General features: G+C 50.6%; 3 protein-coding genes across 3 annotated transcripts; 1 reads left to right on the plus strand and 2 right to left on the minus strand.

The window, feature by feature from the left end:
• Positions 1-1,760: 1,760 nt before the first annotated feature.
• Positions 1,761-8,398, minus strand: K444DRAFT_616006 (uncharacterized protein). The gene is made up of 3 exons (XM_024880838.1): positions 8,114-8,398; positions 4,349-8,063; positions 1,761-4,264 (listed from the first exon to the last, which is right to left on the minus strand). Coding segments are annotated over exons 1-3 (5,865 nt in total). The 5' UTR covers positions 8,116-8,398; the 3' UTR covers positions 1,761-2,116.
• A 154-nt stretch (positions 8,399-8,552) lies between these two features.
• On the plus strand, positions 8,553-10,445 carry K444DRAFT_594589 (Deoxyhypusine synthase). Its single transcript, XM_024878359.1, has 3 exons — positions 8,553-9,168; positions 9,250-10,032; positions 10,118-10,445. The coding sequence occupies exons 1-3, from the start codon at positions 8,947-8,949 to the stop codon at positions 10,199-10,201; spliced, it is 1,089 nt and encodes a 362-aa protein (XP_024733116.1). The 5' UTR covers positions 8,553-8,946; the 3' UTR covers positions 10,202-10,445.
• Positions 10,446-10,539: 94 nt separating this feature from the next.
• Positions 10,540-11,296, minus strand: K444DRAFT_616008 (uncharacterized protein). Its single transcript, XM_024880839.1, has one exon. The coding sequence runs from the start codon at positions 11,250-11,252 to the stop codon at positions 10,794-10,796; it is 459 nt and encodes a 152-aa protein (XP_024733117.1). The 5' UTR covers positions 11,253-11,296; the 3' UTR covers positions 10,540-10,793.
• Positions 11,297-14,225: the final 2,929 nt, after the last annotated feature.

Below are 14,225 nucleotides of genomic sequence, written 5' to 3' on the forward strand. Positions count from 1 at the left end.
CCGGATCCAGACAAACTTGGAAAATGGCATTTTAATTACCAAATCTATATATATTCTCCGTCCGGATCATACTATAATAATATATTAGTAAGTGGTATGGATGGAAAATTAATAAAATCGCAAAAATCGCGAAAATCGTAAAAATTGCAGGAAAAGCTCAAAAATACAAGAAATGCAAGAAATACAGGAAAGGCTAAAAAATAGGGGTAAAGTATATAACTTAGAGGTAATCATATAACTAAAAATGCACTTATACGAAAATCTATTAAATCCAGTACTATATACTATCCAGGATAATGAGAGTAAATCGGCTTTATTATAATATTACTCTTTTGAATCTGTTATTTATTATAGTATATATAATATATAGATATCCAGGCATTATCGTCCCTGGAGAGGCTATAATAAAGCTTATATTAGTAATTAAATATGGTATTAAAGCCTATAGTAAAATTAGCCTAAGATTAGAAGGGGGGGGAATAGGTAATTTACTTATATATATTAACTTCTCGTATATAGTAGTAAGGATCTCAAAGGCATTATTATAGCAAATAACGTAAGTTACCGGTATAATCTCCCCAAGGCAAGTATTATAGTACTTCTTACGATATACCTGGCCATCTTGAAGCTTGTACTTCTTAGACTCAAGCTTCATATTAGACTAGTATCTTCTCTCTGCCTTGGTTTTACCAAAAGGAGCTGTATTAGGGTTCTTTAGCTACTACCTGATCTCGTACCGTTTAAGAATAGTAAGAATCTTCTTATTACCCCCCTTAGTAAGCCTCTTATCCCATGCAATCTCATCTTTAGCAGACCAATTATTAGTAGGCTCAATAGTAACAGGGGAAGGCAAGAATTAGGTACCTGAAATACGTGCTCCTGGAACAGTAATATCAAAATATTATTCTATATGGCCATAAATATACTAGCGTAGTATATGTAGAGATGGAGAGGAACGAAGGATTAAGAGAGACATATTAATAAAGTAGATTGAGAGGTATAATAAGTAAATTGAGAAGAGGTATAAGAAGTAGATTGAGAAGAAGTATAATAAGTTAGCAAAAGGGTCAGTGAAGTATATAAATTATAGAGCAAATAGCCCCTGATATATACTTCTACTCCTTTTCTAGTATATACTTTAGCTCCCATTAATACTTAGAACTCCTAAAATGAAGCCTATAATGCTATAGGATATAGTATAAATAAGTAAGATATAATAATACAAAGAAATGAGAATTGAGGATATACTTTTAATAAGGCCATACTATGGCATAAATAGTAATTCCAAAGTAAAGGGGGGCATATAGGGGTAAAGATATATTTAGGATATACTAGTAGATTTATTAGTTTTAGCCTCCCTTAAGGCCGAGACCCCAATATTATGCGATTATTAAATCGGGACCCACTGTGGGTCCCGAATCGTATCCAACCCCCTATTAGTAAATGGGCTTACCCGATTAGGCAATCGGGGGGCCGATTGGTAAACCGCTCGTATTGGGGAATGGGCCTTCACAGAGCGAGCTCCTGCCTTGGAGTCGTTTGTACTTTTCCTCTTCTTTGCCTAAGTCAACACTCGAGGAGATCGAGGATATAAATGGAAGTTGTCTCGTCTTAAGTGGGCGGTTTGTATCAATTAAACGAGCATGGCGAGACCGCGCAGAGAGGGTGAAGGTCCTGAGATTAAATAGTTCAGTGTTTTGAGTAGTAGAATCGAAGGAGAGGGCAGTCGCGAATGCGGTTCAAAATTGTGCGGAGCAAATAGAGGATTCAATATCATTTGGCAATAGCAATAACAGACGCAAAAACGGAGTGTCCACAGAATTCGCATAATCAATAACATGCAGTGACTTTGGGGGATTTTTGATGTTGATTTCATCTCATACAGGGTATCATGGTATTCCTCGTGCTTCGTTGATCGCCATATCTGCGCCAGCCATTTTTACATGTGTACAGGAAGCTGCTGCCCCGCCACCAATACCATTATAACCCGCCATTTCAACGTTATCTACTCTACAAAATCGAGAACCCAGACAAGATATCCATTGATTCGTTATGATCCTACGCTCCTCTGCTTCAAAACGCCGTCAATGCATACAGAAGTCGCGAAGGGGGAGCTTTAGTAGCGTCGAGCACCATCTAAGCGTCTCTGTTCATCAAGCCGCTGCTGCTGCTCCTCCATTCTTCGATGTTCCTCCATTCGCCGCTGCTCCTCCATTCGTCGTTGCTCGTCAATGCGTCGTTGCTCGTCAATCTCTCTTTGTCTTTGCCTCTGATGATAGACCTCTTCTTGCATCCGCGCCTCTGCATCTTGAGCGGGTGCATATCGATCCTGACTCGGGTGCTGTTGTTGCTGGTATTGCATGGATGTGCCAGGATGATGAGTGGCTTGTGCATAGCTTTGCTGAACCGGAGTGGGTGCCGAGGTCGTTTGATACCGTCCGTCAAAGCTGTTGCCTCGAGACCGATGCAGAGGACGTTGAGTGGCGTACTGGGTCGGCGGAGACGCAGTATGGCCCTGGCTCTGTCCAAATACGAGATGCCGATGGTTAGGAAGTGGTTGCTGCTGAGATTGAGGGTGGTAGGTAGGTCCAAGTTGGGGCGAACCCGCAGCACTGTGTTGCTGTTGTTGCATCAGGTATTGCGGTGGACGTGAATAATAATCACGCTCAGAAGGTTGAGCCAAGTCAAGTGGTGATCCCGCTGGCTGGCGGATGGTTGGGGGCTGAGATGTGGAAGGAGTTGCGGAATAAGGGGAATCCTTCAGTCTCGGCTGTGAAGGAGCTGCACGCGCATATCCACCAGATATTCCATGAACTTCGCTGTGAACCTGCTCACGTCGAATAGGCGGGGGCTGGGAACTCATCGATTGACGCGGTGGCTGCGAATACATTTGCTGTTGCTGCTGTTGCTGCATTGCAGGTGGAGGGTATCCACTACGGTTGTCGAAGCCAGTTGGGGTATAACTTCGAGAGTGCCCCATAGACGAGGTGTGTTGATGCAAAGAGTGAGGGGCCGGCTGAGAATAGGAGTGCTGAGCCGGGGGAAGTTGCTGCTGCTGTGGGACTGGCTGCGCTCCCATCTGTTGGGGGATTGGTTGCGAGGTTTGTGACGGCGGCTGCGAAGAACCACCAGAGTAGCGAGATGGCTGCAACGGATGCTGTGGGGGCGGAGTATGGGATGCCTGTGAAGCGTGCAAAGAAGAGACGGAAACATCGCTCGGACGTTTGGGTGGTGTGGGACGTGGGTCGCTGGGTTCGTCGTTGTTCAATAATGACATGATGCTTGATGTCTTCCGGACAGTCTCTTGTCTTATAGCTACGACAGGAGCTGGTTGTGGAGGCGGTGCAGAGTAAGCTTCCTGGCCCGTGGGTGGTGCACTCATTGGCGGGCGCGGCAATGCTGGAGAAGGACTGGACTTCATCTCACGCGGACCACTAGCGTTGTCACCCAAGAAAGTACGTCCAGGCTGCGGAGGTCGAGGTGGGAACTGCTGAGGCAGAGCTGTACGGCGCACTTCAGTGGCAGCAGGAGGAGTTGGCTTTGGTGGATCCGGCCTCGAATGCGGGACGCTGTTGCTATGAATTGAAGAGGGAGCATACGGTTCGTACTGGTGTACACTTGCAACCACCTCAGGCTCCTGCTTCATTTGGAAATGGCGTTCGCGTTGCATAGCTTGCTGTTGCTGTTGCTGTTGCTGCTCCCTCTGTTCTCGCTCAAGACGCAATGCTGATTGTCGTTCAAGGTGGGCCTCTTGGGCAACCATAAGTGAACGCTGTGACACTGCATCGGCTTGGATGATAGGTCGCGGTGGTGTGTCGGTGGTGAAGAAACCCATGGGCGGCCCGCGCGAAGCCCTCGATTGCTGCTGCTGCTGCTGCTGCTGCACTGGTTGTGGAGCCTGCTGGATCGGCTGAGGCGGAAGATGCTTATTCAGCACTGAGGCTGCAGTAGGGGGCTGAATCTGGGCAACAGGGCCAGCTTGAGCCAAAGCAGGGAAGCGTGTGCTCAGCGTAGGTTGTGGAGGCGAGGTATGTGTCAATGAGTTCTGACCAGTAGAGGCCATATCCTCAACCCCTTCCATCGCAGATCCGGATCTCTGGGCAGTGCCGGTAGGCATATCATAACGTCTCTTTGGAAGGGATGTAGGCTGTGGAAGCGGACCTGTTTCTTCGCCCCGCGATTTCTTGTCATCCGCATCTCTTGCAATGTCCTCCCATTCCTTCATCTTCCCCGAATCTACTTGGCGTTGATAATAATTCTTGACCTGCGTCTGGATGTTAGCGACACAACGACTCTTGTTGCTGTCAGACGGTACAACAAGCCATTGTTGAAAAACGGTGCGGTATACCATTATGTGTGTCTTTGAAGTCATCCACTTTGCAATTCCATGCCAATCGGTGCCAAAGTGTCGCAACAGCGCCGGGAAATCTGTTTGCTCAGGAACACTCCAATAGCTTGATGTTTGTTGGATGTTCCGTCGGTCTTGTGGCGAATCAAAATTCGTCGGTGGAGCAGAGCCAAGGCGTTCTTGAGAGGGAAATGGTTGTTGCACGGAGTCGAAATTGACCGTCTGAGAAGGGTTGGGTCTTTCTGCTGGGACATAAGGAGGAGCGAAACTTGCTTGACTTGATCCAGCGCCATCATATTGTGGTGGGAGGCGAGATGGGCCTCCCGATTCACGACGATTCTTCCAATCTGCTACAGAAGGTGGTGTTGGTGACTCGGCATGACGGTTTGCAGGGTTGACCGGAGCCGCAGCAAGGAGTTGGTTGTTTTTGGATTGCTTCGTGCCCTTCTCGCGAGGCACTTTTGTCTTCCTCTTGATAGGTGCAGCATCACCGTTTGCATCCCCTTTCGGTGCTGCAGCAGTCTTTCTTCCTGGAGTCGGTGCTGGACTGGCGACCTCGCTTTCGCTTGCAGGGGTTTCAAATGGCCAAACGGGCGCTGCAGCTCTTCGCGGGCGACGTCGCTCTCCATTCTCCCCGTCTTGGCCATCCTCAGCCTCCTCACGGCCAACTCCGAGATCAGCCATTAACGCATTTGACTTTGGTTTAGGTCCGCCTGCCTTGCGTCCTCTCCTCCTCTTGGGTTGCTTCTTCAACTTCTCCTTCAGACTCGATGGGTGTTTGACAAGGTAATAGTGTTGGATGCAGGCCTTGTAATCACGACCCGGAAGAGCCTCGGCAATCTTGCTGAATTGCTTGGGGGACTCAAGATAGGATTCCTCGAAGATCCGAGCTTCTTCTTCCGTAAAGTTGTCGATAGGTTCTCCGTATTCCAGAACCGCGAATGATCTCTCGAATGATACAAGGTGAGTCTTGTCAATATATTCGTTCGCCTCCCATTCTTCTTCATCCCAAGCCATGTCAGGTATTTTGGCTTCCTTTGCACTGGCAGTTCTAGCCCTGGCAACACGCTCTTCTCGCTCCTTGGTCTCCTTTGCTTCTTGCTCGGACTCTCGAAGAACTCTCTCAATGTCATGCTCAGTTGCGAATCTGCTGCCCGTTCTGCGCTGGGGTTCTGGTTTCGCTCCGGCAGACGGCATGGCTGAGGGACGAGGAGCTGCAGCTTCCGCAGCGGCCCTAGCTCGTGACTTCTCAAACTTTTCCCTGCTGGCTTTTGCAGCAGGGTCGTCAGAAAAGTCGGTCCATTGCCGATATTCAAGATACCGCTGCTTCCAATCCTGGCGGGCGAGTTCCTGTTCCCTCGCACGACGCTCTTTAGTGTCTTGAATATCCTTCTTCACCCGTGCTTCGACCTCGGGGTCTGCCTTTAGTGTCTGAAGAAATTCTTCATCTTCGTCCCACTTCTTGCAGTTGAACCTTCGCAGACTGGAGGGTGAAGGAGTTCTCATTTGCTTCCTGACGGACTCAAGTGCTTCAACGTTCTCTGCTTCGCTCAGATCACGTTCGCTCGCTGCTGCGAACTCATCCGACATCATTAGCTTCCGTGCTCTGCCACTGAGAGGAGGGTGATTCGGTTCGTCGTCATTGGCTACTGCGAACTCGTTGGACATCATTGGCTTGCGTGGCCTAACGATGGAAGCGGGCTGATTCGATTCATCGTCGCTTGTTGCTGCAAACTCGTCCGACATCAGTGGCTTCCGAGGTCTGCCTTTCGTTGCAGGTTCTAATTCGTCCGCCATCATCGGCATCCGGGGTTTCATGTTAGTTGCAGATTTACTGGTTTCATCGTCGCTCTCAGCTGCAAATTCATCGGACATCATTGGCTTTCGTGGTGTACTAGTAGCGGTAGTTTTGGTTGTTTTTGTTTGCATCGATGTGAATTCACCACTGTTAGGTTCAGCTTGAGAAGGAACACCATTCTGTTCATCCATGCTCGCCTCGTTGCGTTGAGCAGCTGCCAAAGCTTCTGTAACAAGAACAATCTCTTTAGTGGTGCCATTCGTCAATGGTTCTGCATCAATCTCTTCCAGCGGCGTGTTGGAATGACTCTTGCCTTTACTTTCGGCATTTGGAGCTAAGGAAGTGGGCGTAGAAGATGATTCAGGGTCAGGCTGCTCTTCAACCTCCGGAGCGATGCAAGGTTCGGGAGCGGCAGGCTCTTCCGGAGAATCGTCAACCATCGACTCGATGATTGGTTTGACGAACACTGCCTCAGGTTCTTCCCGTGGCTTGATTGGATTGTCCTCTCTGATTTGGTCAACCTTTTCCTGCAGTTTTGAAATTTCCTGCTCAAAGTAGCCATCCTCGAAATCATCGCCAGAATCGGAATCTGATAGGTCATCGGGGATGCCATCAAAAACTGGTGATTTGCGAGGCTTTTCAAGACGCTTTCCGGTGACTGACTTCCGCTTGCGGGTGGGTTCCTGTGGAGGTCGGTCGTTAACACTTGTAGGGACAGGTGGATCCGGTGTCTTCGACCGAGAATATTGGCGGCTGTCTTTACGGTCTGTCTTGACTTCATCTATATCCCCACGGGTTCCGGGGGACTGAGCGGGGACGGATTGTGGAGAAATAGCGGTCGTAGGCGACGGAAAACTTGGAGGTTCAATCTTCATCGGATCGGGTCGTTGACTGCTGGCCTTGAGATTTGGGTTGACCCATTTGGCCGATGTGAACTTTGTTCCCGATCGGTGGTACTCTCCTTTGGGGAGTTGGGCGCGAGGAGCGGTCGGAACAGCCACACCCGGAACAGGACCTGATGTATTGTCGGACGCGACTGCGGCAGGACTTGCTGCGGAAGCGATAGGAACATTGGAAGAGCCGAAAGCAGGAACCTGCGGAGGTGGTGTTGCTGATGGTTGAGTTCGACGACCCCAACTTTGATCAGGAGACCGACTTCGACCAGGATGTCTATGATATTCATCGTAATAACCTCGACCACGCCCACTTCGGCCACCGCCTCGAGCTCTGCCATAGCCTCGCGTGAAAGATTGATTTTCAGATGATGGTGAGCCACCTGACAAGGGCCCATCCCGTGAGCCTCGACGAGTGCGATCTAAGTCGATGCTTGGCGGTGGATCTCGAATATCACGGGTGGAGTAATTCGGTGAACGGCCTCGCCCCGGAGGCGGTGATTGTCTTCGACCTCTGTAGCTTTCTCGTCCCCATATTCGATCTCGTCCTCTATCGTCACGGAACTGCGGTGGGCCCCTGTCATCTCGTCTATCTCGATAATCTCTCTCAGGTTCGCGGCCTCTGTCTCGACTATCATCACGCCAACCTCGGCCTCTGCCACGGCTCCGGTCGCCTCTGTATTCCCCTCTGTATGGACCAAAGTCTCCTCGGTAATCAGAACCATAGTTGGAGGCTCGGGGGCCGGTCGGAGCATCAATCAAACCCTTTGGACCTCTTGGGGGTTCGCGTGGAGGAAAATCTCGAGAGGACTCGCGACCGATTGGCTCTCGAAATGCTTCTCGGTTTGACGCAAACGCATTGTGGTTGTTGGCCCGCGCGTCTGGGATCGATGATCGTCGTCGCTCGATACCACGTCCTGAACCACCTCTGAACTCGTCCCTATCGTTGTATCTTCCTGGTGATTGGTCTCGCGGGGAGCGACGGGACTCACCCGAGTCACCGTAGGAGGGCTGATACCTAGACCTGTAGGCAACCGTTAGCACGGCGGCAAGCAGAGGTGAGGCTGTACAAACATTCATCTTCGAGGCAATGGCCCCAGAAGAACAGATCAATAGCTTATGACACACTCCTGTCAATCCCGCTGCGTGCGATGGTGAAGGCCTTTGGGACCGAATGGATCAACAACTCGTAGCACAGAAGCGGATCAACATTCGGCTCTCGCGGTCCAAAGCGGTTCAAAAAAAGGCGTTAGAGGGTCAAAGGCATGCGCATGAAGAGGTCGTCGAAAGGATTGCCCTGTCAGGAGCGACAGGAGGCTTGTGGATGTTGGGTGAGGGTTCGTGCGAAGTTAACGGTGGATTGCTCATGAGGTGGAGGATCCGGTAAGGCTTGGATCTCGAATTGGCTTCGCTTAGCGCGCCAGGAAAATAAGCTTTATGCGCCATAAGCGCTGTGCATGCGGCTTTGCTCGGCTTTTAACCTCATCGAAACTCAGATCAAAGACATCAGGATATCTGACTTGGCTATTTCCAGACCCAAAATCAACACAAAACAAAACAACTCAACGTGGGCCCGAATACACTTCAGAACGTTACTCAACATCCGCGTTGAGAAAATAGAACCGTTAGCAGCCGGACCGTTCCGTCTGAAGATTTTCTCATCGTCTTAGGAGAGGATCAACAGCGGTTCCAAGGGGTCCCTAAGGGCTACCCCTACTCTTAGTGAAGACCCTTGGAAAGAAAAACTTCTCTCTTGCTTTTCAGTCAAAGTCTTTTTGATTCATCATCAAAAGAGGAAGGGAAACCCATTGCCCACCAGCTCTGAAAGTTTGAGCTTCAAGGCAGCAAGACCTTTCTCCTTTGAACCCCAAATCCTCCCAGCTAACCTCCTCAAACCCGCATTCAGCATGACTACAAATTCAGAGCCAGGAGCACTGCCCTCCTCAGTTACAGATGCCGTGCTCGTCCCCTCGAACGAGATGCCCGAAGGTTCCCAGAAAGTCGAAGAGCTAGACTTTGACAAGTTTGCCGGACGAGATATAACTGTTGATGATTTGATAAGCGGGATGAACAATATGGGGTTCCAAGCAAGTTCGATAGGAGAGGCTGTCAGGATTATAAATGACATGGTACTGTTTCCCTTCTATAGTCCTCGTCTCGCGCCTCTCTCCTATAGCCACCTTCCACCCCATCCTCTAACACCCATCCAGAGAGCCTGGCGCGATCCCGAAGACCCTACCACAAAAACAACAATCTTCCTCGGCTACACTAGCAACCTCATCTCCTCCGGCCTGCGGGGGACCCTCCGCTACCTGGCGCAACACTCTCACATCTCCGCCATCGTCACAACGGCAGGAGGAATAGAAGAAGACCTCATAAAATGCCTCGGCGATACCTACATAGGCTCCTTCTCCACTCCCGGTGCCCAACTGCGATCAAAAGGCCTAAACCGAATCGGAAACCTGATAGTGCCAAACAACAACTACTGCCTCTTCGAAGACTGGGTGGTGCCTATTCTCGATAAGATGCTCGAGGAGCAAGAAGCGTCAAAATCCACGGATGAACCGATAAACTGGACACCATCGAAAGTAATCCATCGATTGGGGAAAGAGATAAATGATGAAAGAAGTGTGTATTACTGGTGCTACAAGAACAACATCCCCGTCTTCTGCCCCGCATTGACGGACGGGAGTCTGGGCGATATGCTGTACTTCCACACTTTCAAGGCTTCCCCCCTGCAGCTGAAGATCGACATCGTGGAGGACATTCGGAAGGTCAACACCATTGCTGTGCGGGCCAAGAGGGCGGGGATGATAATACTCGGTGGTGGGGTGGTGAAGCATCATATTGCGAATGCGTGCCTGATGCGCAACGGTGCTGAGAGTGCGGTGTACATCAATACAGCGCAGGAGTTTGACGGGAGCGATGCGGGAGCGCGGCCTGATGAGGCTGTCAGCTGGGGGAAGATCAAGGTTGGGGCTGATAGTGTCAAGGTTTGTCCAGTCCACCTCACGGCCTCACGGCACAGCTGGAGGGCGGATGTGTAAAAGAGAGTTCGATTTACTAACGAAAGTACAGGTGTATGTGGAGGCAACTGCTTGTTTCCCACTTATCGTGGCAGCCACATTTGCGAAGGATGCGTGCCGCAGCAGCAAGCCTTGAAAACGAAGATGATATCCTCATATTTCCTCTTGCTGCCTATGAAACGTGATCCAAATGGAAACGCCCTAAAAACGACCATTGCCCGCCCCATGCCATGCCCGCCCATGATGAAATCAATCAGCGCCATAGCCCGAGAAAAGCAGCAACTTTTAAAAAGGCGTCGAAGAATCTCTTTCTCGATCCACGCTATGCTCCCCATAACCAGATCGATCAACGCCGTCTCTCGATATCTTTCGAGACACCCCATCACTTCTTGAAAGGAAGTAAAAGAAAATAATTTGTTGGTGCTGCTCTCTTCAGTACCCATCCCCCAATATTCGACGCAGCAACATCAGCAACTCTTTTTGGGGTCTTTTGGGGTGGGTGGTGTTTTTGAAATAAATCGAAGAAACAGAAAAACAAGTCTTCCTTCGTCCCCAATGAACACAATAAACCCCGAATATCAAAGTCCCTCATCGCTGAGGACTTTTGAAAGTCTGGCACCGGAAGTCGGAGGGACGTCTCGTTGAAGACTGTTGAAATGCTCAGCCCCTTTGGGACACCCCTTGTGAGCCTTCAAATCGCATAGAGCCTCTCCCGCGGTCTGAACGTCTCATGATCGTCGATTAGTGGCAATTCCCTCCGACCTCTCACGTTCATCATCTATGAACTTGGTAATATCGTTGCTGAAACCTCTCGGTCCATCTGGTCGTCGCACACCAGTTGGAGGTTCGGATTCGCCCTCATTCTCCTTCAATGATTCGGCCAAAGACTCTGCTTCGCTCGGTATTCGTCTATGACCGGAAGGTTGGGTACCTGGTGAAGTAGGTGCAGATGGAGACTCGAGGCTTTCAAGGGTGACCTGAGAGGAGTTCGGAGCACTGCTTCCATGCGGATGCCTGCTCGTACTCAAAGGCGGGGACGGGTTGAGGGGCGCGAGGACCGCTTCGCTCTGTTGCAAACGAACACGACCACGAACTTCGGTGATGATTGCGTCCATGTCAACGTGACTTGCCATCATAAAGCGATGGGCCTCCTCCGTCAACAGTTTTGCAGTTTCCTCGACAGCCATATTGTCTAGCGCAAGTCGTGTACGAAACTGAATGATTTCTAGTCAGTACAGTTCCTCCTCTAGTGAGATTTTGGAATTCAGAAGACCTGATGTTTCCCGAGATCTTGGGTATCACCTTCAACCTCCCAGAGCGAAGATTTGATACGAAGAAAAAAGTGTACATACCTGCTCCGTTCCCTCCCGCAGGACCTGATCAGTGACTCTCCCAACCGAGACTGGTGGACGACGGGCCCGAGCAATATCTCTCTCCCTCTCAACCTCGTCTTGAATTTTCGCGACCTCCTTCTCGTGGTACCTCTGGATCGTATGTTGCCGATCGCTTTCGCGCTCACCGTTCCATCCGCGTTGGCGAGCCTTGGAGTTCCTCAAACCCTCGAGCATCTCGTTATCGTCTCTCTCCTTACGCTTTGCACGGGCCAACTCGAATTCTTCTCGTTCTTCTGATGTACGGCCAATTCTTGGAACATTTGGACTTTGCTCCATGCTGTAGCGAAGGCCTGATGGCGTTGGCTTCAAATGCGGATTTTGGGCGTAATATTGCGCTTTAGCAGATTGCGGGGGTTCGTCTGGAGGGCTTGACGCTCTACGTCGCTTGCGAGAGTTGGATTTGCATTCACCACGAACGTTGGAGTAACGAGCCTTCGGAATGGATGGTGCCACCGATGGTGAAAAAGGGTCATACTCCTCTCCTGGTCCATTCACCCTGAGGTCCTGGGGACAATCTAATTTCCCAGTAGTGTCACTGCTACCCCACTGAGGAGAGACCCGGCTTAATCTCGAACCGCCTTTAGTTGGAAACCCAGAACTATTCTCCTCAGGTGTGGAGGTTCCACTCGAACTTGAGGCAACCATATCTTGAGTTTCGGACTCTAATGGTGTGGTGTTTGAAGTAGCGCCATTGCTGCTCGCCCGAGATAACCCTTCGCTTTGGCGCGAACTCGACATTGTGGGAGAAGTGGGCTGGGTGTGACCTTGTCCAGCAGGAATACCTGGCGTAGTGGAAAATCTCCAATCAGGTGAGATATAATGCAGTGTTTGTGGTGGAAGAGTCCTTTCTCGAGATTGTGCCGGCATGTGAACACTACTGAGACTAAGCAGTCCGGACTTGTCTGCCCTCGAAGGCAAAGCGGGCTCAGTATGACTGTCCTGTCTAGAGAGGCTGACTTGTCTTTGTGATAAAGGTGTACTTTGTTGATGGTGAAGGCAGTCTTGGCTTAGTGCTGGCTGGTTGGTAACAGAATTCTCTCCAAATGTATTCGAAGAGAAGCGCTGGTTGGTCTGCGGCGGTCTGGAGACGAGGCTTTGCTGCGATCTAAAATTGTTGTGGTTTCCAAGTGGCAGCCCCCCATAAGATGTCTGATTCCCACCGGGAACACCTCTGGCAGATGTGCCTTGGGCTGAGCCGTGCGAGTGCCGTCTGTAGTTGATGGAATGATTTGTGCCGTCTTTGTCTTGGACAACGTTCCTTGGGTCTGCGAAGGGGTCGGTTCTGTTAGGGTTCAAGAGGTAGTCTGGAGGGCCACCATAACTTGGTTTGCTCTGGCTCAGACTCTTCTTTTTCACTGGGTCCGACTTCTGGCTTCCATTGCCCGCCTTCGGTGCGTCTGCAGAGCCTTCCTTGTTCCGGCCAATGCCTTGTCCTCCCATGTTCTCGAGTTGCTATTGGGAGGATTCGGGTAGTTCGGCACATTCAGTACGTCTTTCACAGCCAGGGTCGTCTATGGTGTCGGAATCGCTGTCGTTGGGGCTGTGTCGGTTGTCGAGGAAGGTATTGAACTGTTCAGTTGACATCTCTTTGACTGGTGGGTTGTTGTGACTAGTATACCACGCGCTCCTTCCCACCATCGGGCAAAGATTCCTAGGAACGGAAGGAGCACTGGGACCATCTTGGGTCAGGTCAATCCGCATTTTCTCTGGGTATCTCAATGTCAGAAGAATCCGAGCCGCCTCTCGTGCCTCAGGATCACGCTTATGGCCATGGTCATGTGGATATTTCCACTCAATTTGAGGTGCTACCAGAACGCTCTTCTCAGCAGTAAGACTGTTCTCTCGTTGGGTTGCTTGTGCTTGGGCCAAGACCAACTCTTGAGCAGCTTGAGAGGTATCCTCCTCAGAGCTTTGACTGCTTTCCGTTCCCTTGTGGGACCTGGGAGGCGTAGGATTTTCCCTCCTTGTCGGCTGCGGCTCATTGGTGTGAGCACTTTCTGTGCCCCTGCTCTCTGGACTCTTCGAAGGAGACGGGGATAGCAATGCTGTCGGCTGCTGCTCCTTAGTGCGAACATCTTCTATGCCCTTGCTCTCTGGACTCCTCAAAGGAGATGGGGGCAGCAATGCTGTCAAGCTGGCTTTTGGTGTTGTTGCAACTGTTACGGGCACTGGGGGGTCTTTTAGGAGCGGCCAAGTACCTATATACTCCTGTTTCGCAGCCATGTCGGCGAGCATGACGAGTGGGTCCAAACCCGCCTCTTCGGCGACTGGCGTATTGCTCTCGGGGATATCACCACTCTGGGGAGCTTTCTGGGAGCTTCCTCTTACGGCATCCCCATCCTCGTTCGATCCCGCAATCTCTTGTCTCGTTGGATTGTCCACGGGAGCAGCGTCTTGAGCCTGCGGAGCCATGAAGGAAGTGTATCCGTTGTCACTGGCCTCTTGGTTGTTGTACTCTCCTTTAAACTGCCGCTCATTCGGCGTCTCACTCTCCATGTGGCAAGTTCGCGTGTCGTCGCTCCAGTCAATGCTGGGCGTTCGAGTAAGGCCAAGTGCCCGCTTCGTCTCAGACATTTGGTCGGAGTCAGATGGTGCCATGTTTGCAGGGTGTCTGGGGAGCATGATATGGCCCAGCTTGTTGTGCAAGCTATCCTCAAGCTTGGCGGGCTCTGTAAGTGGCGGAGGAGGATTGGTGTAATGAGGTTTGTATCCGGATGAAATGGTATTTCGGTAGGTTTCTGTACGTCCTCGTGCATCAGCAAATGG

Source organism: Hyaloscypha bicolor (genome assembly GCF_002865645.1).
Source record: "Hyaloscypha bicolor E unplaced genomic scaffold K444scaffold_118, whole genome shotgun sequence".
Taxonomy (NCBI): Eukaryota; Fungi; Ascomycota; class Leotiomycetes; order Helotiales; family Hyaloscyphaceae; genus Hyaloscypha; species Hyaloscypha bicolor.